This window comes from Solanum dulcamara, chromosome 9 (assembly GCF_947179165.1).
Source record: "Solanum dulcamara chromosome 9, daSolDulc1.2, whole genome shotgun sequence".
NCBI classification, from domain to species: Eukaryota; Viridiplantae; Streptophyta; class Magnoliopsida; order Solanales; family Solanaceae; genus Solanum; species Solanum dulcamara.
The window spans coordinates 54,979,529-55,005,817 of record NC_077245.1 but is presented as its reverse complement, the minus strand read 5'-3'; the positions used below and the strand labels follow the sequence as shown (position 1 = coordinate 55,005,817).

Genomic DNA, 26,289 nt, shown 5'->3' with positions numbered 1-26,289 from the left:
ATAAGCTGCTTTTTATTGCATGTTATACTTAGGACTAGACCCCTCATTGTGGTGAGAGTTGTCTCCTTGAGACACTTGCACAAGTAAACACAACCAGAACAACACACAAACAAACAAACTTGCCATCTGCTGTACCAAGTACTATTGGCTTGTAACTGCTTAGTGTGTGCTACATATTGGTGAAGCAGAGGTTGTATGATGTTGGCTGCTGATGGATTGAGGATCAAAGCATTCTCATAGTTGGAGTTGCAGCTGGGGTACAACAGTGCTGCTGCAGGAGCAGTTACAGGTGTTGAGATATGGAGATTGGTATAGCTGGAGTGATGATTTGGTGATGAGGTCCAAGTATGCCAAGCTGCTGTCTCCCCTCATTTGAGAATCATTGAACATGCATAAGGAAGTAGCAAAGAAGCAAACAGGTGTGGGAATTGGATAAGCTGGTGCAGGTTTGTGTGCAGCTTCTTGTTGCTTTCATAGTAGGAGAAGTTAAGAATCTTGTTGGGGCAAGCTACACAGGAAAGGAGGCCCTTCCTTGTGTGTGGCTCCCCAGTAGTTGTTGCACCTACACAAGAACAATCAAAGGAAGACAAGCTACCAAACAAGCACAAAAAACAGGAGGTGCTTCCAGTTCTGCAGAATCCTTTTGTAGCAATCATGTAGAGGCTTGTATCTGTGGTGTCCTTTATGTAGTTGTTGTTAATGCATGTTGGGGTATATCTCCAACAACCTGCAACTACACAACAAACAAACAAAAACAAGCAAGGACATGCACAGGCTATCAGAAAGGAAAGGACCTCAAAGGGTGCTTTGGAGCCTGCTAGCTTTTTCAAGGTCGCTCGACTAACGTCTCCAATTATCCATTTGAGGTAAAACTTCTTGGGCTTTGCAAATACTGAGTATGTTGTAGTCCTGCACCATTTGAAGGCCTTTTCCATAAGTTGGAGCTTCCAAATTGCATATTGCTCCCTCTTTAGATTCAAGACAATAGACTTTTTCAAGGTCGCTCGACTAACGTCTCCAATTATCCTTTTGAGCTAAAACTTCTTGGGATTAACCACTACTATATTTTCTATAATCCTGCAATATTTGGAGACTTTTCCTTAAGCTCGATGTATTTCCATTATGCCCTCAGCAGTGGTCTGCAATGCTGGTTTGTGCTGGTGCATGGCTGTATTTCAGTATAGCTGTGCCCCTACAGCAGTAACCAACTCCTTGTTGCCTCCCTAGATGATGTGGTAAGATGCTTGTTAGAGTACCTTCACATACAAACAAAATCAAAGCACAACACAAACAAACAAATCTACAAGCTGCTGTAACTAGTACTATTAACTTGTATTTGTTCCTTGTGTGCTGTAGGTTGGTGGGGTTGTTGCTAGAGGGTATTGTTGGTGGAAGATGTGGATGGAAATTTGAGGGTACTGCTCCATAGGAGCCACAGGATACTGCACCCCATAGAGCAGTTCTATAGAGGGCCTGCATAAAGGGAAGAAGGCAAGGTCCCATTTGTACCCTGTTGCACCATGCTATTGCTGCACTTGGAAGTACCTATGGCTATGCCCCCAAGAGCTGAATGAAGAGTTACAGGTTTGTATTTACCTGCACATACAAACAAGATAAGAGAAGAAAGATGGACTAGTCTATTCCATACCTCAAGAGGCAAGATATTAAGTTTAGGAAAGTAGTAAGAAGAGGAGACTCTCTTCTTTACAATGGTCCTAATTATAGGATCTTCAAAGTAGCTATAATTATACATAGAGATATCCAAGTTGAAGATCAAATTAGAACAGCAGTTTGGGGGAGGTCAAGGGGGTTTTTTAATCCTTTTGAGCCTTCTTCTTCTGAAATTTGTCATTCCCAGCATGTCTATTTCCATGTGAACTCTAGCTTCCCTTGGGAGGTCCTGCTTAGTGAAGTAGAGTTCAGGAGTTGTGCATTTATGGCTGTATTTGGAAAGACTATCATCTGTGGAGTTGGCTTCTCTGAAAGCATGATTGTAGCTGAACTGTTGGAATTGGATGATGAGGCTATTGAGTTTGTCCAGTAGTTCCTTGATAGACCAAGAAGGCTTTGCTTCATGTTGCAGCCATCTGATAAGCAGCTGAGAATTAACCTCCAGCACTACTTGTGAATAACCAAGATGAAGGCACCAAGAGAGACCAAAGATTGCAGCTTTAATTTCTGCTTGATTGTTAGTTCCAGCACCTAGAGGAATTGTAAAAGCAAAAATGAGCTCACAAGATGCATTTCTAAGGATTCCTCCTCCACCAATGTTGCTAGGATTGTTGAGAGCACTACCATCAATGTTTAGCTTCACCAAATGATCAGGAGGCTTGGTCCAGCATACAGGGGTAATATTGATATCATGGTAGCATTGTTCAACTAAGGGGACAAGGTCTCTCTAGTTGTTAGGCCACATAATATAGGGAAAAACACTGTGAAGCAAGTGGAAAATATCCTTAAAGACGGAGAATTTGAATCTTGCAAGATTAGACTGCTTCCCTCCATACTTGAAAGCACATCTATTCTTCCAAAGGTTACAACATATGAAGATAGGGAGAGCCTGTAACAAGAGCCTGTGGGCCTCATTCTTATAATTAGCATTCCACCACCTCATTAGCAGATTTGTAAGAGGTGTGTACTCCTTGTTAATGCCCAAGGAATCAGCAAATACACTCTAGGTACTCCTGGCAAAGGCTCATAAAACAAAGATGTGATCTATGGTATCTTGGCCAGGTCTGTAGCAGCAGTAGCACTGAGAAGGAGGGTGGCCAAATCTGGTAAGCTTGTCATTGGTGGAAAGCTTCCTTCTAATAGCCCTCCAAACAAGAAAGGAACATTTGAAAGGGATGTGTTGGTGCCAGACATTGGAGTTAATCTTGGTTTTGGGCCTCTTGTCTCTGATGATATCCCAAGCAGAAGAACAACTAAACTCTCCATTATCGTTTAGTGTCCAACATGGTTGGTCTTGCTTGAGAGGCTGATGGTTGATGTGAGTAGCAAGAATAGTAGACACAAACTGTGGAGAAGCCTGTTTAATGAGAAAATCAGCATTCTATTATCCATTGTTCATAAAGGCTGAGACTTGGGTGTTATTGAGCCTGCAGCTGTGAGTGCTGAATTGAGCTAAAGGGCTAATTCCCAGCCAGTTATCCCACCAAAGAAGGCAAGAACCAAACTGAATTTGCCATTGTATGTGAGGCTCAACATTATGCTTGTTCTTCATTAGATGCTTCCAGATCAGAGATTGTCCAGAATGCCATTTTTTGGTAATGGGATTGGACCTTTGACAATACTTGGCTTTGAGAAACTCCCCCTCACAGAGAATGCTTGGTCCTAAATACCCACCACTGTTTATATTAGAAGGACATGGCTACATCAGATATTTGTCTCACACCAACACCTCCTTCATCATAGGGGTAACTAAGGTTCTTCCAGGAGGACCAATGGTACTTCCTCTTGTCATTTTTCCACCCCCAAAAGAAATTTGCAGTGATGCTCTAGATTTGTTTGATAGTGGTTGCAGGAGGGGAACTAGCTGAGAGAAGATGAATAGGAAGGGCTTGAATAATATGCTTAATCAATGTGACTCTGCCTCCATAACTGAGGATTTTAGCCTTTTACCCTGTTATTTTATTCACAACTTTGGCAATCAAATTAGAGTAATAAGTGATCTTCTGCCTACCAATATAGAGAGGGCATCCCAAGTAAGTGATAGGGCTGGTCTTTTGCTTGAAGCTAGTGACCCTCTTGATCCTTCTTACAGTAGAATTGAAGGCATTAGAGGAGACCATGAAGTGGCTTTTATCTCTGTTGATCAACTAACCTGAAGTACTCTCATAAATGTGCAAAGTATCCATAATGAGCTACAAGGTTTGAGACCTCCCAGAAGAGAAAATGATCACATCATCTGCAAAGCTGAGATGATTAATCTGGGGGACCCTCTTTGCCATGAAAAAGCCATGATACCTGGGATGATGGTGAAGATTATTCATAAGTCTTTACAGCACTTCAGCCCCAAGGATGAACAAGGCAGGTGAGAGAGGGTCTCCTTGTTTAAGGCCTCTAGTGGAGTGGAAGAAGCCATGTCTTGAGCCATTAATAATGATGGAGTACCAGTTATAGGACATAATCCTCCATACCATATCAATAAACCCTTCCCCAAAGCCCATTCTCCTCAAGACCAAACAGATATAGGACCAAGAAACTCTATCATATGCCTTGGACATGTCCAACTTAATGACCACATTGCCACCCACATTAAGCTTCTTAATCTGATAAATGATCTCTTGAGCAAGCATGATATTCTCAGAAATGCTCCTATTCTTGACAAATCCAGATTGGTTAAGGGAAATAAGATTAGGAAGAATGGGAGCTAATCTAAGGCAAAGAAGCTTGGAGATGATCTTGTTGGTGAAGTTGCTAAGGCTAATAGGCCTAAATTCAGAAAGCTTGTTAGGATGGTTAACTTTTGGGAGAAGAACCAAACACGTATGAGTCAGGTATTTAGGCAGGTTTTGACGACTAAAGAAAGCAAGGACCACTCTGAACAAGTCCTCCTTAATGATCTCCCAGCATTCCTAAAAAAAATTTCCATTCATCCCATCGGGGCCAGCTGCTGAGTTAGGATTCATAGAGAATATAACATTTCTCAGTTCTTCTAAGGTGGGGAGAGCTTGGAGATTCCTGTTCTGTTCATCACTAACTAGCTTAGGGATGCACTGAAGGGCATCTTCCTGGATATGATGCTCCTTACCTGTGAAGATGTGCTGAAAATGAGCATAGGCAGCCCTGGCTATATCTTCTTCTCCCTGCAGCCATGTGCCTTCTTCATCTTGAATTTTATGAATGTAAAGCTTCCTCCTCCTTCCTCTGATGACAGCATGGAAGTACTTAGAGTTCATGTCTCCATCTTTGAACCAATGCAACTGAGTTTTTTATTTCAGCATGGAGTCCTCCATCTTCAAATATCTAATATACTCAGCATTGATTGCATGCAGGTTGGCTCTATATTCCTCAGAGTTGGATGAAATTAGTTCCTCTTCAGCTTGTCTAGCCTTGTCCTCATACTCTTTCACCTTGGCATATATGTCCCCAAACTGCAGCTTAGATCACCTACTAAGAGTAGTAGATAATCTCTTCATTTTCTGATGGAAACACTACATGGGATTGCCTTCAATAGGCTTGTTCCAGCAGTTGCTAACAATCTCCATAAATGAGGGGTGATCAGTCCAGCAGTTCAGAAACTTGAAGTATTTGATGTGATGATGATTGCGCTCAGTCATTTCTAACAACAAGGGGCAGTGGTCTGAGCCCACAATAGAGAGGTGAGTAATGGTAGTTTGAGGCATCACTTCCAGCCATTTTTCATTGACCATACCCCTATCTAATCGCTTCCATATTCTGAAGAATATACCCCTATGATTAGACTAGGTAAACTTCTGACCAGAGAACCCCAAATCTTGCAAGCCACAAGCTTTTATAATGCTAATAAACTCTAAACTCTTTCTCATATTGTATATGGCTCCCCCTAGTTTCTCTTCAGGATCTGTAATCACACTGAAATCACCTAAGGTGCACCAAGGAAGGGAGGTATTGGACTGGTGAAGCATACTATCCCAAAGAGGTCTTCTGAGGTAGTCTTTACACTTAGCATATACAAAAGATACAATGAACTGATTTGGATTCATTACATGGTTAATTTCACAAGTGATCACCTACTCTCCATTATCCAGAATTTTACAGTCCACATCCTTGGTCCAAAAAAGCCAAATCTTACCATTTGGATTTCTAAGTGCATGATCCATATTGAGCTGATTTCTGAAATGATGAATCTGAGAGCTATTAGAGAAAGGCTCCAAAATTGCAAAAAGAGAAACCTGATGGATATTCTTGAGAGATTTAAGTCTTTCCATGGCTCCCTGGGTATTAATACCCCTCACATTCTAACAGAGAGTACTAATCATTGGGAGATTTTGGAGGTGTAGGATCTAGTTTTTGGTCTACCCTTGGTGGCAGAGTTAATAGTGTTACTTGGTTTAGAGTTGAACTTTGTCCTGTATGTACCTCTTGGAGATAATCCTTGAGAGTTAGTAACCTGTTGGATCTCATCTTCATAGACATTATCCCTGGATGGGCTGAAAGCTTTGATCAATTGTTCACTCACAGCATCATTCTCATCATACTCATTCATAGGCTGATTATCACTATCATCTTCATCTTCAGAGACACACACAACATACTCATCAACCTTAGGAGGAACTTCATTTTTGGTGTTGAGAGTACAGCTGAGTTGGGGGTGAGCAGTAGTTGCTTCAGGAATGAGACCTGCTGAGGGGGGGGGGGGAGAAGTGAGGATACAATGGGCCTGAAGAGGGGTTATATCCATTCCCACTTGATCATCATCAATCACAAATTGTTGACAACTCTGATCCACATGTTATAAAGATATGTTGTCAAGAAGCTTAGGAATTTGACATTTCTCAGCATGATTTTTTCAAATCTAATTTATTCTTTATAGCATCCCTCATTTTTTTACTCAACTTGTTCTTTTTTGCAGTAGAATGTTGGACACTAGTGCTGGCAATAGACCCCAAATCCTTAGCCATAGAACCTTTGGGAGTTGGCATGGTAGGATCCTTTACAAGATCTTTTTCTTCAGTGGTTGCAAGCTGGGCTGTAGCATTTATATCAGTATGATCAGTGGTTGCAGGGGCTCTAAGGTCACTCCTAGGGTCAGTGTTTTGGTTCTCATGCAAAATATGAGATAATTCCCTTCCCCCTGTGGTTACCCCTTCCTGCAGTTTAGAGTGTGTCTCCTTTTCACTTCCATCCTGACCTCCAACAGCTTCAGCATCAATAACATTAATAATTGGGGGCATCCTGGGGACTGGGAGAATAAAGTCAATACCTGAATTTTCTGCAACATTGGTCCTTTGAGTAGTACCTATTAAGATAGTACTTGTGCATATAATATGGAGGGAGAGGGTTTGTGGGAGAGATAAGTCAATACCTTGTCTCTGAGTTGTAGTGCTTGCCTTCATTGTTGATGAACTCTTCACCAAAGAGTTCTTCTGGATGTCTGTGTCTCCTGTATCTTGGTTAGTGGGTTGATCTTGCATAACAAGATCAACATGAACATTGGGAGTAGAGATAGGAGGAGAAGTCTCACCTGGACCTACTTTGCTTTGCTGCACTGCAATATACTTACCTTTGGCTATTGCTCTTACAGGTCTGTTTTCTTGGTTCAGCTGGCCATTGATATGTCCTTTGTTCTATTTTCTTCTTTGAGTTTGCCAAACATTGTCATCCTTGCTAGCCTTAGTGTTTTGTGGCTGTTGTGGGGTACTGGATGTTAAAGGATTGTGGTGTATCTGTAAGTTGGTAGATTGAGATTGGTTGTGCTCTTTGTTCTCTCCCTCATTTTGGCTGTTGTTTTTTGTTGCAATTTCATATTCTCTCCTTTTCATTTGTTCTTCATCTCTTCTCTTGATGTTACAAACATGCACCATGTGCCCCTAATGCTTGCAATACATGCAATACTCAGGTACATTCTTATATAGAAGTTCTTACCACCTCTCTATTGTGGGATCACTTTTGTCATGCCCAAGCCATACATGATGGGGTCTTTCTTGTGTAAGATTGACCTGCACTCTCACCTTAGCAGTGCTTCCCCTAGTCTTCTGAATAGAGGTTGCATCTATGAAGAGAACTTTCCTAATAGGAGCAAGAAGGGTGGTCAGGAACTCCTTATCATAACAATGCCATGGGAGTTCAGGAAGAGCTATCCAGACTGGGACAATTGGAGTTTCCTCCTCTGGCCTGAAAGTTGGAGTCCATGTTTATTTTCTCATGATCTGACCTTCAATAGTCATTCTTTGCTTGGTCCACACAGTTGTGTAGTCCAATTCATTTTCCAGGTCAATATATACATGCCTAGCATTGAAGTGGGTAATTTTAACACCTCCTACAAATTGTGTTTGGAGGATGAAGCTTCTCCTTATAAGCTCCACTTTAGGCATAGTACTACTGAATTTCCCAACAAGAGTATATTTACACCTTTCAGCCAACTTAACCATGAAGTCATCCTTATCATAGATCACAGCTGGTAAACCTTGTCTGGTAGTATAAATAGGAGTAGATAGATTAAGAGTGACATCATTTTTGGCTTGGTTAAGTCTTAGTTTGGAGGCAAAGGTTAGTATAACAATATATGGGGCTGGGTGAGGGACCTGTTCCTTTCTATTAGGGAACTGGTTCCTTGGAGGATTTTTAGTGGTGTTTTCTATTGGTTGGGGCTGGTTATTAACAGGTTTAGGGACTTGGTTATTGGGGCCAATTCTATCAAAGTTGGAGGATATCTTAGGGAAGTTATTAGGAATACTAGTAGGCTTGTGGGTGTGCTGGTTCATTGCAGGATTAGACTCAGAGTTGGCAATGATGTGTTTAGGGCCCTGCACATTAATATTAGCAGTGGTACTAGGAAGCTCATTTGCTCCACTGGATTTCAACAATTGCAATTCAAAAGTAATCAAATTGGAAGAATATCCTGAAGTTCCTTGGCTTAGGCTGCTGTTGTGGTAATCTAAACACTTTTGTGTTTGATCATTGCAATTCGTTTGATGAGATTGAGATTGGATGACATTACCACTATTCAGAGAGTGATCATGAGCCAAAGTTAGCTCCTCATTTGGTAAAGCCCTGTAACTGTTGGTATCTCCTCCACTTGTGTCTTGACGACTTTTTGGATTTGAACTTTTTGGAGGTGATTCGAAGTCAGTGATTTGTGTGGAAAGCTTCACAGCATCATTGGGAACATTTTGGCATTGACCTTCCATCAATTGGTTCGCCGGAGCTTCGGCGACTCTACCATGATTGTCGTCTTGAAGACTTTTTAAATTTGAGCTAATTGATAGTGATTCAAGACATGCCATATAGTTAGATGTCATCCCCACACTGTCATACACCTTTTGGTATTGGTCTCGTGTCATTTGGTTCGCCGGACCTCTGGCGACCCTATTGTGGTTAGTGTTCGAATTAGAATTCAAAGTTCCAAGTTGATATTCGAGCTGATTGTTGATACCTGGGAGGTGCTCCTTGTCTAGCTGAACAATTTGGCATTGGTCTTGTATCAATTGGTTTGCCGGAGCTCCGGCGACGTCATCGCGATCAGTAACCAAAATGATATTCGAATCTTTTGGAAGAAATTCGAGTTGATTCTTATTACCTGGAAGGTTCTCCTCATCAAGCTTGGCATGTTGGCATTGATTTTGGTAAGAAAGAGTTGCCGGAGCTTCGCTGCCGACGTCGACCTTTTCGCTGGTGATGGAAACACCGGTGAAACTTATACCATTTTGTGCATCTTGACTTGGAGATCAAACCCTAGTGGGTCCGAAGTCTCGAATGTCGCCAGAAGTTGTTTGAATATCAATTCGTTTTTCCAGTGTGACTGTGTTCTTCAGCTCCAAGTTTGAAAAATCAGTGTGCACAATTGGTGATATAGTTTGTTCTAATTTTTGGACTATATGTAGTCCAATAACTGAGGAATCATATGCACTTGTTCTTACTACTCGAATCAAACCATCCTTTTGCAAATCGATGATTCTTTGTGCTGCTCTCAGCTCTTCCTCAGAAATATCTACAGTGATCGCCTGAGTTTTGGGGGGATTGGAGGAGCTGTGTTTGGACTTTTGGGATGTGGTAACTTGCATTATGTTCGTCTCGACAGGATCTACGATCCTATCTTTCAAACGAAATATTTCAACATCGAGAGGTGGTTCCCCTCCCATACCTACTTAATGCTCACTTGTGTGACTAGTAGAGAGCTTTTTCCTTAGAGAGATGTTAGAGAGAGAGATGCAATCACCGGGGTAAGGAGGGGTAAGTGGGTTAATGGAGCATCTAGGCTGAGAGTAGGTTCTTGGAATATTGGGACGTTAACGAGAAAATCCATAGAGCTAGTTAAGATTCTAAAGAAGAGGAAGATTAATATAGCTTGTGTCTAAGAGACCAAATGGGTAGGTTCTAAAGCTAAGGAGGTAGATGAGTATAAGCTTTGGTACTCTAGTAAATTCAAGTATAAGAATGAAGTAGGCATTTTAGTAGATAGTGATTTAAGGGATCAGGTGGTGGAGGTTAGGAGAGTCACTGATAGGATGATGCCGATTAAGGTGGTCATTAAAGGGATAATGTTGAACATTATTAGTGCATATGCACCGCAAGCGGACTTAGGTGAGGAGGATAATAGGCTCTTTTGGGAGGATTTGGACGAGTTAGTGGGAGGCATACCGCCTACTGAAAAGCTTTTTGTGGGAGGGGATTTCAATGGGCATATCGGGTTTATTTTGAGAGGGTATGATGATGTGTATGGAGGCTTTGGCTTCGGGGACAGAAATGGATGAGGAGTTTCACTTTTGGATTTCACAAGAGCTTTTGGGTTGGTGATAGCCAATTTGAGTTTCCCAAAGAAGGAGGACCACTTAGTAACCTTCCATAGTTCGGTGGCTAAGACTTAAATAGATTTTTTACTCCTTAGGAAGGATGATAAAGGTCTGTGCAAAGACTGTAAGGTCATTCCGATCGATAATCCTACGATTCGACATAAGCTCTTGGTGATGGATTTAGGGATCAAGATGACGAGAAAGAAAAAGGTTACGGATGACCGACCTAGGATCAGATGGGAGAGTTTGACCACGGCTAATGTCCTGGAGATGGGAGATAAATTGAAGGATATGGGGGCTTGGAATAGTAGTGGGGATGCGAACAGTATATGGATAGGACGGCTAGTTATATTAGGGTTATAGCAAGGGAAGTGTTGGGAGTCTCGACAGATAGTTGTGGTCGACATCGAGGGGACTGGTGGTGGAATAGAAAAGTGCAAGGGAAGGTGGAATTAAAGAAAATGGTGTATGCGAAGCTGATAGAAAACAAGGATGAGGTGGAGAAGTGGACGAATAGGGAACTTTATAAGATAGCGAGGAAGGAGGCAAAGTCGATGGTTTTGATGGCAAAAATGGCAGCTTTTGAACGCCTTTATGCTGAACTAGAAGAGAAAGACGGGGATAGAAAATTGTTAGGCTAGCCAGGGAGTGGGAGAGAAGGGCATGCGATATGGATCAAGTGAAGTGCATTAAGGACGAGCATGGAAAAGTATTGGTAGAGGAGAGCCTCATTAAACAGAGATGTCAGTCATACTTCCATAAACTCTTGAATGAAGAAGGGGACTGGGAGATTGTGTTGGGAGATTTGGAACATATAGGGAGGCATTACGATTTTGGGTATTGCAAGAGTATTACAGTCAAAGAGGTTAAGGGTGATGTGCGTAGGATGCGCTAGGGAAGAGCGACCGGACCTGATGAGATTCTTGGGAAATTTTGGAAGAGTGCAAGTTCGGTAGGTTTGGAGTGGCTGACTAGGTTATTTAATGTCATCTTTAAGATGACAACGATACTAGAATAATGGAGGTCGAGCGTAATGATCCCTCTATATAAAAATAAGGGAGATATCCAGAGCTGCAACAACTATAGAGGTATCAAACTTCTAAGCCATACTATGAAAGTGTGGGAAAGAGTGGTGGAGATGAGGGTGAAGAGAGGCATGCCTATTTCAGAGAACCAGTTCGGATCTATGCCGGGATATTCAACTATAAAAGCTATCCATCTTATGAGAAGACTGGTGGAGCAGTATAAGGAGAGGAAGAGGGACTTGCATATGGTATTCATCGACCTAGAAAAGACTTATAATAAAGTTCCACGAGAGATACTATGGAGATGTTTGAAGGCTAAAGGTATACCTATGGCGTACATTAGGGTGATCAAGGACATGTATGAGCATGCCAAAACTAGGATAAGGACAGTAGAAGGGGACTCAGAGCACTTTCCAGTTGTGATGGGGTTGCATCAAGAATCAACTCTTAGTTTATTTTTATTTGCCTTGGTGATGGATGGATTGACGCAATAAATTCAAGGTGAGGTGCCATGGTGTATGCTTTTCGCAGATGATATAGTCCTGATCGATGAGACTCGTAGTGGAGTTAACACTAAGCTGGAGGATTGGAGACATACCTTGGAGTCTAAAGGATTTAAGTTGAGTAGGATCAAGACAGAGTACTTAGAGTGCAAGTTTAGTGAGACACCTCAAGAGGTTGGCGCGGAAGTTAGGCTTGGTGACCAGGCCATCCAAAAGAAAAGTAGTTTCAAGTACCTTGGGTCTATCATGCAAGGTAGCGGGGAGATTGATGATGATGTCACACATCGTATTGAGGCAAGGTGGATACAATAGAGGCTCGCTTCTGGTGTGCTATGTGACAAGAAGGTGCCACCACAACTTAAGGCCAAGTTCTACAAAGTGGTATTTAGATCGGTTATGTTATATGGGGCGGAGTGTTAGCCAGTTAAGGTCTCTCACATTCAAAAGATGAAAGTTTCCGAGATAAGAATATTGAGATGGATGTGTGGGCATACTAGGAGATACAAGATTAGGAATGAGGTTATTCGGGACAAGGTAGGAGTGGCATCGGTGGAAGACAAGATGCGGAAAATGCGATTGAGATGGTTTGGGCATGTGAAGAGGAGAGACACAGATGTCCCAGTGCGGAGGTGTGAGAGGTTGGTCATGGATGGTTTCAGAAGAGGTAGGGGTAGGCCGAAGAAATATTGGAGAGAGATGATTAGATAGTACATGACGCAGTTATAGCTTACTGAGGACATGACCTTAGATAGGGGGTGTGGAGGACTCATATTAGAACAGAAGACTAGTACATAGTCTCGTTATTCTTCTGTATTAGTAGGCGCATTAGCGCACTATAATTTTTTGTGCTCTGACTTCTATTATCAGCTATTACTTTCTACACTTTGATTACTCTATTTTATCTGTGTCCCTTTCATTATATGTTTTCTCATATCGCTTTGAACTTCTTAGCCTTATCTGACCTCTTTTTATGCTTCTATTGAGTCTAGGGTCTCTCGAAAACAGCCGTCCTACCTTGCTAGGAGTAAGGTCTGTGTACACTTTACCCTTCCCAGACCCATGTTGTGAGATTTCATTGGGTTGTTGTTGTTAGTTATTTTGACGTCATGTTCATAGGGTTTTTATGTTAATATCATATAAAAAATCATGTCTATAGGACTTAACTAATAATATTTTTATAATTATAAATCATCTTTAATTTTTAGCATGTTATTAGGATGTAATGAATGTTTTCAGAAGATTACTTTAGGTAGAAATCATGCCTATAGGTTAAGATTGATCTCCCTAATTAATCATGCCTAATATTGGTGACATATATTTCATCAATTTAGACACCATGCTCATATAATTTAATTTAATACTCTCAGCATATCAATATACACAGAAATCATATTCATAGGATTTTAATAAATGTTTATCATGATATTATGTGTAGAAATCATGCCTATAGGATTTTAATAAATGTTTATCATGATATTATGTGTAGAAATCATGCCTATAGGATTTTAATTAATTATCATATTATTTTATATTGAAATCGTGCCTACAACATTTTAATAACTATTTCAGCATATAATTATATTAGAAAGCATCCTTACTATTTTTCATAATTTTTCAATATATTGTTAGAAGTCATGCTTATAGGATGTTAAATAAATTTTCATAATATTATTTTATAAAGAGATTATGCTTATGACTTTTTAATAAATTTTCAACAAAATATTTAGAAATTATATCTATAGTATTTTAATAAATTTTCAGCATGCTATTAACTAAATATCATGTTAATAGGATTTTATAAACATTATTAGTTAATAACTACAATTATCAAGCATGCCTTCTTTTATTACAGTCACCTTCGTAATTAAAATTGTCTTCATATGTTTAAATAATAAAATTTTGCCTCCATGTTATTCATGTTTTTATATTAACGATACCTACGTCTAATTGTATGCACATACATAATTATTATGACCTTCACAACTTATTTGTGTTTTCAAGCATGCTAATTAATTAATCTAGAGGCTTACTTGAGTTTTTATATGCTAATTGCTCGTTCTATCTATTTTTGTTTGACGATAGGTCTAATTAGGAGCCTATATTTCCTTTTTGTCTAGAACCTATCCAATTAGTAAATTCAATGCTTCTTGGATATCAAGTTGGGAAGATAGGCACGCTTTAGGACATTAGTTTTTACTTCTTTTGGATCGTTTTAAGATTATAATAACAAATGAACATAGGAGGGGTAAGGGTAGTTAGGCCCTTCGGAAATGATGTAAGTTAACCTGAGCAGAAAAAATTACAAAATTTATTTATTTTATCTTCCGATTAATAAGCTAGTGCTGATCCGAAGAAGATAAACGCGTAGATATTTATTTTCTGTCAAATTTTAAATATTTCATTTGTATATATTTGGGGTAGTTTAATATTTTAAAAACTTAATAATTTTTAGGCATCACTAATTTTATTTGGAGTTTCACCCAAATTATATTTATTACATATTACATATCCATACATCTACACTTGTCCATTATCTTATTTACTAATTTTTTTTATATCGTGTCTACAAATAAAGTAACCAGTTCTAACACTCGACATTCATATTAGTTACCTAAATTTAGGTAAGCTTATTTATTCATGACTTTAAACATACATCTATATTTTAATTCATAAATTTTCCATACATTTCAAGCATGTTTATTTATTATTTATTTTTACTATATAATGAATATATTACTATTAAATTTGCTTCATTCATATTATAGACGTATATATGGCATGCTTTGTATTTTCCTCTTTCTTTCTCAAATTAATGAATATTTTATTAACATCTTTTTCTAAAGAAAATAAATAAATAAATATCCCTAATTATTTTTTTCTAAAACTAAATTTAAGGACTATCTTCGGATAGGCTCTGAAGGATGCCTAGTACCTGACCCGCGAGTAACTAAAACCCTTACCTAGAATCTCACCGGTTTTGCAAATCAAAACAAAGTTTACATTTACATTCTTCGAAAATGGTTTTCCTAATCTTTTCCTTAAAATTAGGTGGTGACTCTAAATATTTTTCAAAATCAGAGGCATAGCCATTTTATGTTGCGAATTATTTCGACCAGTTCGAAAATAGGGTGTGAAAATATACATCAATATAGGTAAATAAACTTCAAATATATCATAATCTATGCATTTATAGTCATTATGTAATAGTCCATAAGGATTCATTGTTTTGAATGTGGAATATCAAGTTGAGAAACATTTGGGCTTCATGGGTGGAAGAACCAATGGATGAAACCCACATACTTGGGGAAACAAGAATCCCTATGAAAGCTTTGAGGAGGAAAGGAGACTTGAAGGTGCCTTGAATAGAAATCCTAACTTGCCTTGAAGTTCTTAGGAGAGTTTGAGAAAAGGAGATTTGAGAGTCTTAAGTCTAAGTGTGAAGAATGAGGTCTTGGAAGGGTTTAGGGTCTTTAGATGGAAGAACTCATGCCTCATTTTGATTTAAAACACCGGAAAAGATCAAAATGAACTTTTTAAAATCTGGATGAAACAGGCTTCACAGGGACCCTTCACGGTCCGTGGTACTCACCACGGCCCGCGGTGGGGATCCCATGGTAAGGGACTTGGAAAATACTTTGAAAAGGGCCTGCAGGGTAGTCTCTAAAGTTTTACCACGGAAGGCCGTGAAAGGTGGACGTGGTGCAGGTCTTGTAGGTGGACTTGTAGAGTGTCCACAACAAGGACACACCACGGTCTGTGGAAGGTTTCACGATTCGTGGTGGTCGTCCGTGGACCTCGCCTTGGGGAAATTTCTGAGTGTCTTGGGGAGGGGTCCCCACGGAGGGCTTCACGACCCGTGGTGCTCACCACGGTCTGTGGTCCTCCATCGTGGTTCCTTCCCTGTAGGTCTGAGCCTCTGAATCTCTACCATGGTTACTCACCACGATCCGTGGTGCTTACTACGGCCCGTGATGGCTTCCGTGGTCAGCTCCTGGTGCCGTTCCTGCAATTTTTTTGAGATTTCATCCTCTGTTCCTTGGTTTAGGACTTTTCGAATTTCTAGAGTCTTACAGTAAAGAAAAAGTTTTTTGGTCCCTTTCGTCCAGTGGTTAGGACATCATCTTTTCATGTCCCCCGTTTGGTTAAGAATCCATCTTTTTTCTACCTCTATTGTTTGTGTTAACTCAATATAGTTGCAGCTTTATGTTTTTGTGTCCAACTTCACTATTTATATTAACTCTATATTGCTATCGCCCACCAAATGATTGCAAGGTATTCACAACTTTAAAATTTAAGATGTTGAGTCTGTGCTAAGCACGGGCCATGTTCCTCTAATTATTTTCTTAATAATCTAGGTGTAAAAACGAATGTTATCATTACTATAGTTAAGCCATTTAAATTAAAACAAAAAAAATACAAATAGAAAGTGACATTTGGGATTCAACTCATCCAGTTGAACGAGGAAACCTGCGACTTCAACCGATGCCCCCAATTTTGTTATATATAGAGCTTCTTACATAAGTGACCCAAAAAATGTTATAAAATAATCATGCATATATAATGTAGCGATATTGTATAAATAGTTATGTAATATATATATATATAATATATTAATATTATACAAATAATATATAATCATGTATATGTATCAAAAATATATATACATTTATATACGTTGTTGTTCTAGATTATAGAAGAGGAAACGTCATAAATGATCTCTAAACTATTGAAGTAGGTCTAAAATAACCTCTTAACTATACATTTATCGAATTTAATCCTTTAACTATCTAAAATATTATCAAGTTTGGTTTCTTAACTATACACTAACCGGTTGGTTTGGTCTCTGCCTGTTCTTTTATTCAAATAGCTTAGGTTTATATTAACGAAACTCATGCCTTCGTGAAATAAAATATTTAATCCATTTTTCGGTTGTTTTTCTCTCCCCACTTTTTCTTCTTCAAATTACTCTTATGAAAAGAACCCTAAACTCACCTATTCAAAAAAAAATTAATGAGGAAAAAAGATATTAAGTCTTGATTTAATTTTGTTTTTCATGCGAAAGAAAAATAAGAGATTTGATCTTATTACTCAAATTTCTCTACGTAAAAATGAGAACAATAAAATAGATCTATTTTAAAATTAAAAAAAATCTAAAAAAGGTTGCAAATCTACCATTTTATAAATTTCAACTTCTAAAAAATTAAAATAAATTCCCTCCAATAAAGTCGTTGTGGTACAAAATTTGGAATCGAAACATTTGAGTATAGAACTTTTAATTTTATTTTCATTGCAAGAAATTCATTTCTATTAAATATAAATAAATTTCTCCCCACACCTAACAGGTAATAATTTTTTTTTAACATAAATTTTAGCATATTCAAGTCATTAGCAGCAATAATATGCTTCATTTTTATTCTCCATTGAATAAAATGATAACTTATATTTTCTTTCCTCGTGAATTTTATTTTGAATTGTTGGGGTTAAGGTTATTTTTATAAGAGTAATTTGAAAAAAATAGTAGTGAGAGAGAAACAACTGAAAAAATGGGTTAAAGATTTAATTTCACAGAGACATGAATTCTGCTCATATAAACCTAAGCTATTTGTATAGAAAAATATAGACATAGACCAAACCTGATAAGGTTTTGAATACTTAAAGGACTAAAATCGATAAGTGTATAGTTAAGTGACTAAAAACGATAAGTGTAAGAGACCAAAGTTGATGTTTCGAATAGTTAAATGACTGAATTCGATAAACGTATAATTAAGGGACTATTTTAAACGTACTCCAACAATTCAGAGGCCATTTATGGCGTTTTCTCGTTTATAGAACATGTACATGAAATATCTGAAAAAGTTTCCTAATAAGTTCCATGTTTGTGTTACTTCTTTTTAATATTTACATGTACATCAAATATCTCCTAAAAGCCCAGTGATAGAAGGCTTCCCAGTTGATCTTCCAACACCTCTGGTATCAAAAGTCACAGCTTATTATTCATCTTAATAAACTTTGACAACCACCTAATATTGAATATGGATGACCTAAATCCACAACCTATGAGCTATTTTTGCTTATTTCTTCTTTATACAGGTTTGGTTTGAAGATTCTGGCACGAAGCATGACCCCATCACTGGTAATCAATATACATGAATCTATGGTAAGAGTTCTTGACAGTTTCGGTGAATCAGACAAGCAATGGAACTGAAGAAGCAGAAGGAAAGGAGGAAGAAAAGAAGCTAAAGAAGGAAGAATGCACCTTTGGCTGAAATAAAACATGTTCAATGGTTATTTTCAATAATTAATGCTAATTTAGTTATTTTCTCAATAGACAATTTGTTTAGTTTTTCCTTAAATATTTAATGATTTTCACAGTATTTTCCAAAGTTAACAGGATCATTGGACTCCCCTAGCTTACACGTGCGTCCGCCTCTGGTTGTGTGAGGCACCTTTGTCTCATAAATTAATGGAACCACAAATTTGACCCAAAGTGTATAATTTAAGTCCACAACTTATGAAACAAAAACAAACATGGCATAACTAATGTCATAATTAAGTTTTTTCCATAGTTTTTATGGTAGTTTGATGACTCGCATGAGCCAATAAAAAACAAGCAAGGAGAGTTCATGTGTGATGGGACAGCCTACTCCCTACAACTATTTAGTGGTGTCATATAACCTATGTAGAGTAATTTAGAATTGGAGAAAGCATTCTGCAGTTGGTAAAGGCATCCGTAACCAATTGTGATCCAACATCAACTATGTACTTCTTCAACAAGAAAGCAATTCTTCTGAAAGACCAAGTGTTGCCCAACGTTTTTGGTTATCAAATATATCACAAGGAAGTCCCCATCATCCTAAGTTCAGAAGGACATTGCTTCAACCTAGAGCCTATTTGAATGGACTTTTTTTAAGCAACTTATAAGTTGAAAAAAATAAGTGCAACCCAACTTATTTTTTTTGGCTTATAAGCTACTTAAAATAAGTTCATCCAAACAAATCCAATTATTTATTGGAACTTATTTTAAGCACAAAATGACTCTAAGTTGACTAGCCAAACACTCAAAAAAGCTGAAAAAAACTTATAAGTCAATCCATACGGGCTCTTAGGGGAAGAATCAAGGAAATATGTAGAATTATACATACAAATTTACCAATAAAATCTATTGTTTGTCATTGCAGATTATTTTGGGTACATTCAAAATTTCGTTGCAAATACACCCTGGAAAACTTCTTCCAGAAATTCATAAATTATCAATGTCCCCTTTCGTAAAGATCCAAACAGTTTCCACGTGATCATCACTTATAGACATACCAGTTCAGCAACGATACATACAAAAAGAAGGTAGAAAGACACTACCAACAATCATTTCTTTCTCTTTTCCTTTTCTCGTAAATTATTTCCGCTTATGTCTTCCAGCTTACACACTACACATTAATATGAACTCAATACAAATTAAAATACATTAGAAAGACACTTCTTTGGATGAGCACAACGAGATATGAACATGCTTGAGACAATACTTACAAGTATTAGAAGCTACGTGTAAGTAAAAACATCAAACTCAGCATCCTGCTGCTTTCAAGAACTTGTCGTAGGGGCTTGAAGGTGGCAGCCTAAAGGACTGTTGTCCATACTCCCGAGAACAAGAGAGAGAGTTTTGTGCATTAGTTGATTCAACTGTTGTTAATTGTAGATCCTGGTGAAGCACCATATCCTGCACAAAAGGAAAAGGAACAGCTTACAATCCTCGATAATATTTCAGGATCATGCTCTGCATATGCAGGATCTCGAGGAAAACATTTATAACACAACAGAAATAAATAAAGTGATATCCCTATTTTAACAGAACGTTCTCTTTTTTTTCCCCCACATCAGAGCAGTGTCACCTGTAGAATTTCCTCATCAAAGTTAGCGATGTACTAGAAACCATTACCAGGGCATTGATTGTCATTTCCCATGTAGCTAATACATACATTTACATGGCCACTGATGTGCAACGGAATGCCTTAGTTTTAGGCAAATTGGCTAAACTGGATTCAGCGAGAGCAAGGCTATTCCAGTTTTTGTACTTCCAGTTCAGCTAAATGAAAATTCTAGATTAGTAGGATCAAAATGATCCAACTTTCAGCCAAAGCGGATTTAGATTCAACCAAGAGAGACGTCAAGTAGATTTTCATGATCTCAAAGTATAGCTTTAATGTAGTGAGTGGTAGTGTTAGGCTAATTATAAACTTGAGATAAAAATATTTTGGCAAATTATGCAGAGTGGGCATTCGGCCCTTTGCTTTACCAAATAATTGGCCCAATTTTCAAATTACCAAAATTGGCCAAATACGTTCTTCCTCCTTCAGATTTTGCCATTAAGGACATCTTTTGCTTCATCTTCTTCATCTACAGTCTGCTTCGTCTTCTCTTTTTCGTTTCTTTTTTAAATTCGACGTACCAAAAACATGAATCGTTTCAAGCGAATTATATATCAAAAGGCTCAAAATATAGAGAGGGTTTCATATCTAAAATTTTGGGATTGTTTAGAGGTGATTTTGAGTTGATCGAGATTGAATAGTCAGTGTATACTTCATGTATAGTCGGTGTATACTTCATACATAGCTAAGTTATGAGCTCCACTTTACACCAAAAACATAGAGAAGTGATCTTCTGTTTGAGCTCTCCTTGCTTCAAAAATCCTTTCATTTCTTTCCTTCCAAATGTTCCACCAATTACAAGCAACTACTGTTTTCCACCAAATACAGGCAGGAACTATTTTCCTCTAAATCTTCTGGCTCTTGCAAACTCCCTCCCTCCTAATCCAACAACTTAAAAGATCAGCAGTATGCACTGGCACAGACCAGTTCACCTTAGCCAAATTAATGAATTGATACCCACACTTGTTGTGCAACTCTACAATGTAGGAAAAGGTGGTTGTTTGTCTCTAAAGCCTCCTACATAATGAGCATCTTGAAGCAATGTAGATTCCCTTTTTTTGTATTGCTTCATGAGCCAGACAAGCTCTTCTGCCTACTAGCTAGGTGAAGCAATTCACCTTAGTTGGTGCTACACTCTTCCATACAGACTTCCAGGGTCCTGTTGACCTCCCTGACTTCAGACGGCCCCCTATTGTACACCCTATTTACTGAGAACATTCCATCCTGATGGTGTTTCCATATCATGTTGAATTTATAGAAATATTCTACTCTAAATCGGTCAGTGCCTTTACCTCCAAATACAACAAGGTTATGAAAAAGCTCTTAAAATCTCTATAAATATTGAGAAGATAAGAGGGTTATTGGCTATTGAAAAAACATTATTGACTATACACCGCTATCATAATTTCACAATACAAAATTCAACTTAGTGATTCTTAACATAAATTATTGGTGAAGTCAAACTTTGGTACCTTTCTTCAGCAAAGGATAGGCCTTTAGCCCAATAAACTTAGTCAAACAATCCGTCATTTAGTATTGTCTGGTAACCCCAATTATTTTTTCCAAAAGTTCTTTCAATTTGCCATTGCAAAACAATTACAATTATTTTTTTAATAAAAGCAACACACTGTCAGTGTTAAAATAGTACAAGATTTACTATTAATTGGTTGATTTGATTTTGTAATTAGACACTAACCAAATTGTATTCACTCGTAATTACTATATATTCTCTCTGATTCTACATGGAATCAGAGCCATCAGCCATAGAAAATTGAATATCCTTCTCCTCCAATTCATTTTCTCCTACTATTACCACAGAGAACTTGAAGGGTAAGTAGCAAGTACATATCATGGTCTGCTTCAATTGAATTAAGATTTATGGGTCAGATATATGATGGATGAATTGATACGGTCCATTCAAGATGAGGTGCCTTGGTGTATGTTATTTGCGGATGACATAGTACTGATTGATGAGATGCTCAGCGGAGTTAATGCTAGGTTGGACGTGTGGAGACAAACTCTAGAGTCTAAAGAGTTGATGTTAAGCAGGACCAAAATAGAGTATTTGAAGTGTAAATTCAATGATGCACTGCAAGAGGCAGGGGTGGAAGTGAGGCTTGACACACAGGCTATCCCTAAGAGAGATAGTTTCAACTATCTTAGGTCTATAATCCAGGAAAGTAGGAATATCGACGATGATATCACACATCATATTGGTACAATGTGGATAAAGTGGAAGCTTGCATCCAGAGTCTTGTGTGATAAAAAGGTACCACCGAAACTTAAAGGTATGTTTTATAGAGTGGTGGGTAGACCGACTTTGTTGTGTGGGGTAGAGTTTTGGCCAGTCAAGAAGTCCCATGTTCAGTATACATATCATGGAAATGAGGATGTTAAGGTGGATGTGTGGGCATATAAGAAGCGATAAGATTAAAGATGAGGATATTCGGGATAAGGTGGTAGTGGCCACCGTGGTGGACAAAATGAGGAAAGCGAGATCGATATGGTTTGAACATGAAGAGGAGATGCGCAAATGCCCCAGTGAGGAGGTGGAAGAGGTTGGTTATAGTAGGTACAAGAAGAGGTAGAGGTAGGCCAAAGAAGGAAAAGTTTGTCTTAGAGTCTTGATGGCGACATTGAAGTGCACATTAAGCGAGACAAAGTGCTCAACGTGTTTTAAACCTCACTTCAGGGCTTAAGCATTCCTTTGACAACATTGTTTCCAAGCAGCAAGTGGAAAGCATCCATAGGCACTATATCACATCAAACCTACTCTTGAAACAACCAAACCAAGAAATACTGGATTCTCGTATAGATAGGCCCTAAAAGTAGAAGGAAGGGTTCTTATTGAGACTATAACTCATAGGAAAGAAAATCAATTTATGGATGGACTCAACTATGTTGTATTTACCGACATAAGTATTCGGTTATTGGGGAAAATTTATATATTTCTAATTCCTTCCAATAGAGAATGAAAAATGTCATTGTTTATTAACTTGCATATTCATTCATTCAACCATCTCGTCTTGTACGACTTTTACAGTAACTCTGTGTCAAATCCCAGTTTAGTAACCATTTCTTCAGAAACTACATTGGACAACTTCCAAAATCAACAATGAGCATACACAAACTCTTCTTTTATGTGTATGGGAGATATTGTTCTACAACCATGGCTACCTCCCTTGGAAGAATCTAAATGAAGAACGTGTCGAACCATAAGGTATTCTCCCTCATCTCCATATTCATCTACTTCTTCCAATTTATGAGCATATTTGCTCTTCATAACAATCTTATTCATTGTTTGCTCCTTCAAGGATGGAGAACGCATTTTTGTATGACAATCAGCTTGTATATGCCTAAAATCCTCCACATTTTTGGCATTCTCTTTTTAAGAATAGCTCCTGAAGTCATGGGCTTCCCTTCAACTTTCTAGACTAAGTTTTCTATTAGATTATTGTGGCTTTGTCGAGCTAGAACTATCACTTGCGTAGCTTAAAGTGTTTGGCATTTTAATGGTAGTTAATGAAGAAAATGCCTTGGCTTGCCTTTGTTGTGTCTCTACAATCTTGGTTAGTTTGCCAGTTCCAAAGGTCCAATAAGGATGCAATTGTATTACATTCACAATAGGCTAATTTAATCCAACCAAATATCAAGCAATTATGCGGGGTGGTTTTCCTTCAAAGACACTTTTGAGCCTCAGATCTTCAAATTCTCTAGTGTACTCATCCATAAATAAAGAGTTCCTTTCCCAAGAGAATGAAACTTTAACTAAGAATCCTCTTTGTATGTCTCTTGCAAGAATTGTTGGTGTTATTCCCATTTTATCCTCTCCCAAGAGTGAATCCGTGCTTTTCCATCAAGTTCTCGCTACCTTTTGAGGTTTTCCCACCATAGTGATCCGTATAACCTCTGGGCTTGATAGCAACAAGCTTGACCTCCTCCTTATCAGAATACTCTTAATAATAAACAATCTCAAAATAATTCCTTTTCTTGGGGTGATTGAATACATAAAGCTTCTATGCACTAGTTTTGAGGTAATGTACTAAAGTTACTTCTGAATTAGTTGGAGCTACTCCGGTGGTCCTTCTTATCACTGCAAAACACTTTTCTTCATTTCTTAGTTTCCGGTGACGCCTTTGACACTTTTCTTCATTTCTTAGTTTCCGGTGATGCCTCTCATAGGCTCAACCTCTAAACAGTATGGACAAGAGTATGGAAGTCATGATAGGGATCAAATATTTTGTTATTACAGATATTAGTGAGGGTATGTATAGATGGTTTCTCCTTTCTGAAAGGAGGAACCGATTTACCAGCAAGATTAAAATAGACGAGAACAGTGGGGTTTATCGGTAACGGGAGGAAGGATACCAGGGTCGTGGAGTGCTATTTGGAAGAGTGGCTCCCACTAAAGTGAAGTGTTTTGTCTGGTTGGTAGCTAGGAGAGCCTGTTTGACTCATGAAGCATTACAGAAAAGGGGCATCAACATAGCCTCTAGATGCTTACTATGCAAAGAGGCGCTGGAAACCAACAAACACTTATTTTTGCATTGCAAAGTAACAACACAAGTATGGGCTTTATTCTTCAATTTATCTAGCCTAAACTGGTGTATGCTAGAACACACATCAGACTTATTGAGTTGTTGGATCAGAAGGGGGGACAACAAAAGTCAAAAGAAGTGGTGGACGATAGTACCTGCTTGTATCTGTTGGTTTTTTTAAAAGAAGGGGCAGCAAAAAAAAGGGACGCTCTTTGGATTGAAATGGTTTTCAATTGCTTTTCAATAATTTTACTAAGCATTGAGAGGTTTTAAATAGCCAGCATAAAAGTACATCTGCATAATTTGAAATTAAAAATAACCTAAAATAGCTCAACAACTCAAATAACCTAATTTAAATTCATTTAAACTAAACAACTTATTTTTCTAAAAATTACTGTAGTAACTAAAAGCAAATTTCAACATTCCTCCTTTGCTTTAGTTACTGCAATTAAAAAAACTACTGCTCCTCAATTTTTGCTCTTGCAGTTGATGCTGAATTTTTCTTGGTTATTTTTGAACTTGCATTTTTTTTTGGTATTGATCTTTCTCTTTTTCTTCTTTTGATTTTGTGCTTCAAAAACATCTTTACACGACATTGTGTTGTGTAGAACTTCTTTTGAAAGTGCTTTTATTTGGAAAATTGTAGGATTTACAAAGTGTTGTTGTAAGTATTTTTTTTCCATAACAACACATATGACATAGGCCATAAAATATGATTTTATTTTCACTGACCAAATCTGATAATTTTTGTCAGTGAAACTTTTTTGGGCATTCAAAGAGAGACTGCTGCTTGACATCCTTTTTAGGTTTAAAATTGCATGTACGTTGGAAAAAGCACGGGTTAAAAATAGCCCTAATGGGTTAAAATAGGTAGCCGTAATGGGTTAAAAGGATAGCCCTTATGGGTTAAAAATGATATGGTAGTTCATTGGAAGAACTCACAAATCCTGTAAGATCAATGAAGCTCTTGATACCACTGTTGTTTTTTTTAAAAGATGGGGCAGCAAAAAAGGGGCTAAAATGACTCTCAATTGCTTTTCAATAATTTTACTAAGCATTGAGGGGCTTTAAATAGCCAACATAAAATACATCTGTATAATTTGAAATTAACAATAACCGAAAATATCTCAACAACTCAAACAACCTAACTAAAATTCAAAATTCAAATTCATTTAAACTAAACTACTTATTTTTCTAAAAATTACTGCAGTAACTAAAAGCAAATTTCAACAGTATCTGGTGGAATATTTGGAAGGAAAGGAATCAGAGGATTTTTGAAGGAAAGGAATGCTCAATATAGAAGATTAAATGGAAAGTAATTACTTCCTTAGGTTTTTTGTGTAAAGAACAAAATATAGAAGAGAAAATCCAATTAGTGGATTTCATAGGTTCTTTGTAAGCATTTCTGTTTTTCTTCTTCCCTTCTCTGTTACTACTTTTTGGAGGTGGCCAGCATAGCCTTTAATGCTGAGGAATACAAGTTACCAGTTTCAAAAAAAAAAAAATAGACGAGAACAATTTGCCGTGGTTTTGCAAGAATTTATAGCAGGCATCAATGGGAGCAAGGAACTTATACAAAAGATGGGGAAGGAAGCAACAAAATTTATTACATAGGATCTGCCTAAATTACAATGCTTACGGGTGATTCATTCGTCTAGAAAAAAAAATGGAATGGTGAAAGGAAATTCATAATCTCGGAGTACAACTTGGGCTGGAGAGAAGTAGCTGCTAAGATCCTCAGAATTGTGGGGAATAATAATCCAGCTTTTCATAGATTTGTCTCACTGGATAAGACCTACGTCCAAGCAGCAATAGCCAGCAATGGAATGAAGGCCTGCCAAGACGAGTTCTCAACTTCTGAGCTG

General features: G+C 37.9%; 1 protein-coding gene across 5 annotated transcripts in view; it reads right to left on the bottom strand.

Annotated features, from left to right (window-relative positions):
• Window positions 1-19,078: 19,078 nt before the first annotated feature.
• The window catches only part of LOC129904673 (protein SEMI-ROLLED LEAF 2), a 28,371-nt gene continuing 21,160 nt past the window's right edge, over window positions 19,079-26,289 (bottom strand). For 4 of the 5 annotated variants that reach the window (XM_055980249.1, XM_055980250.1, XM_055980252.1 and 1 more), the window contains one exon: window positions 19,079-19,678. In XM_055980249.1, the coding sequence (XP_055836224.1) occupies window positions 19,526-19,678 (153 nt within the window). In that variant the 3' untranslated portion in view covers window positions 19,079-19,525. The remainder of the gene's footprint in view (window positions 19,679-26,289) is intronic. The other variant, XM_055980251.1, reaches the window with a different exon arrangement.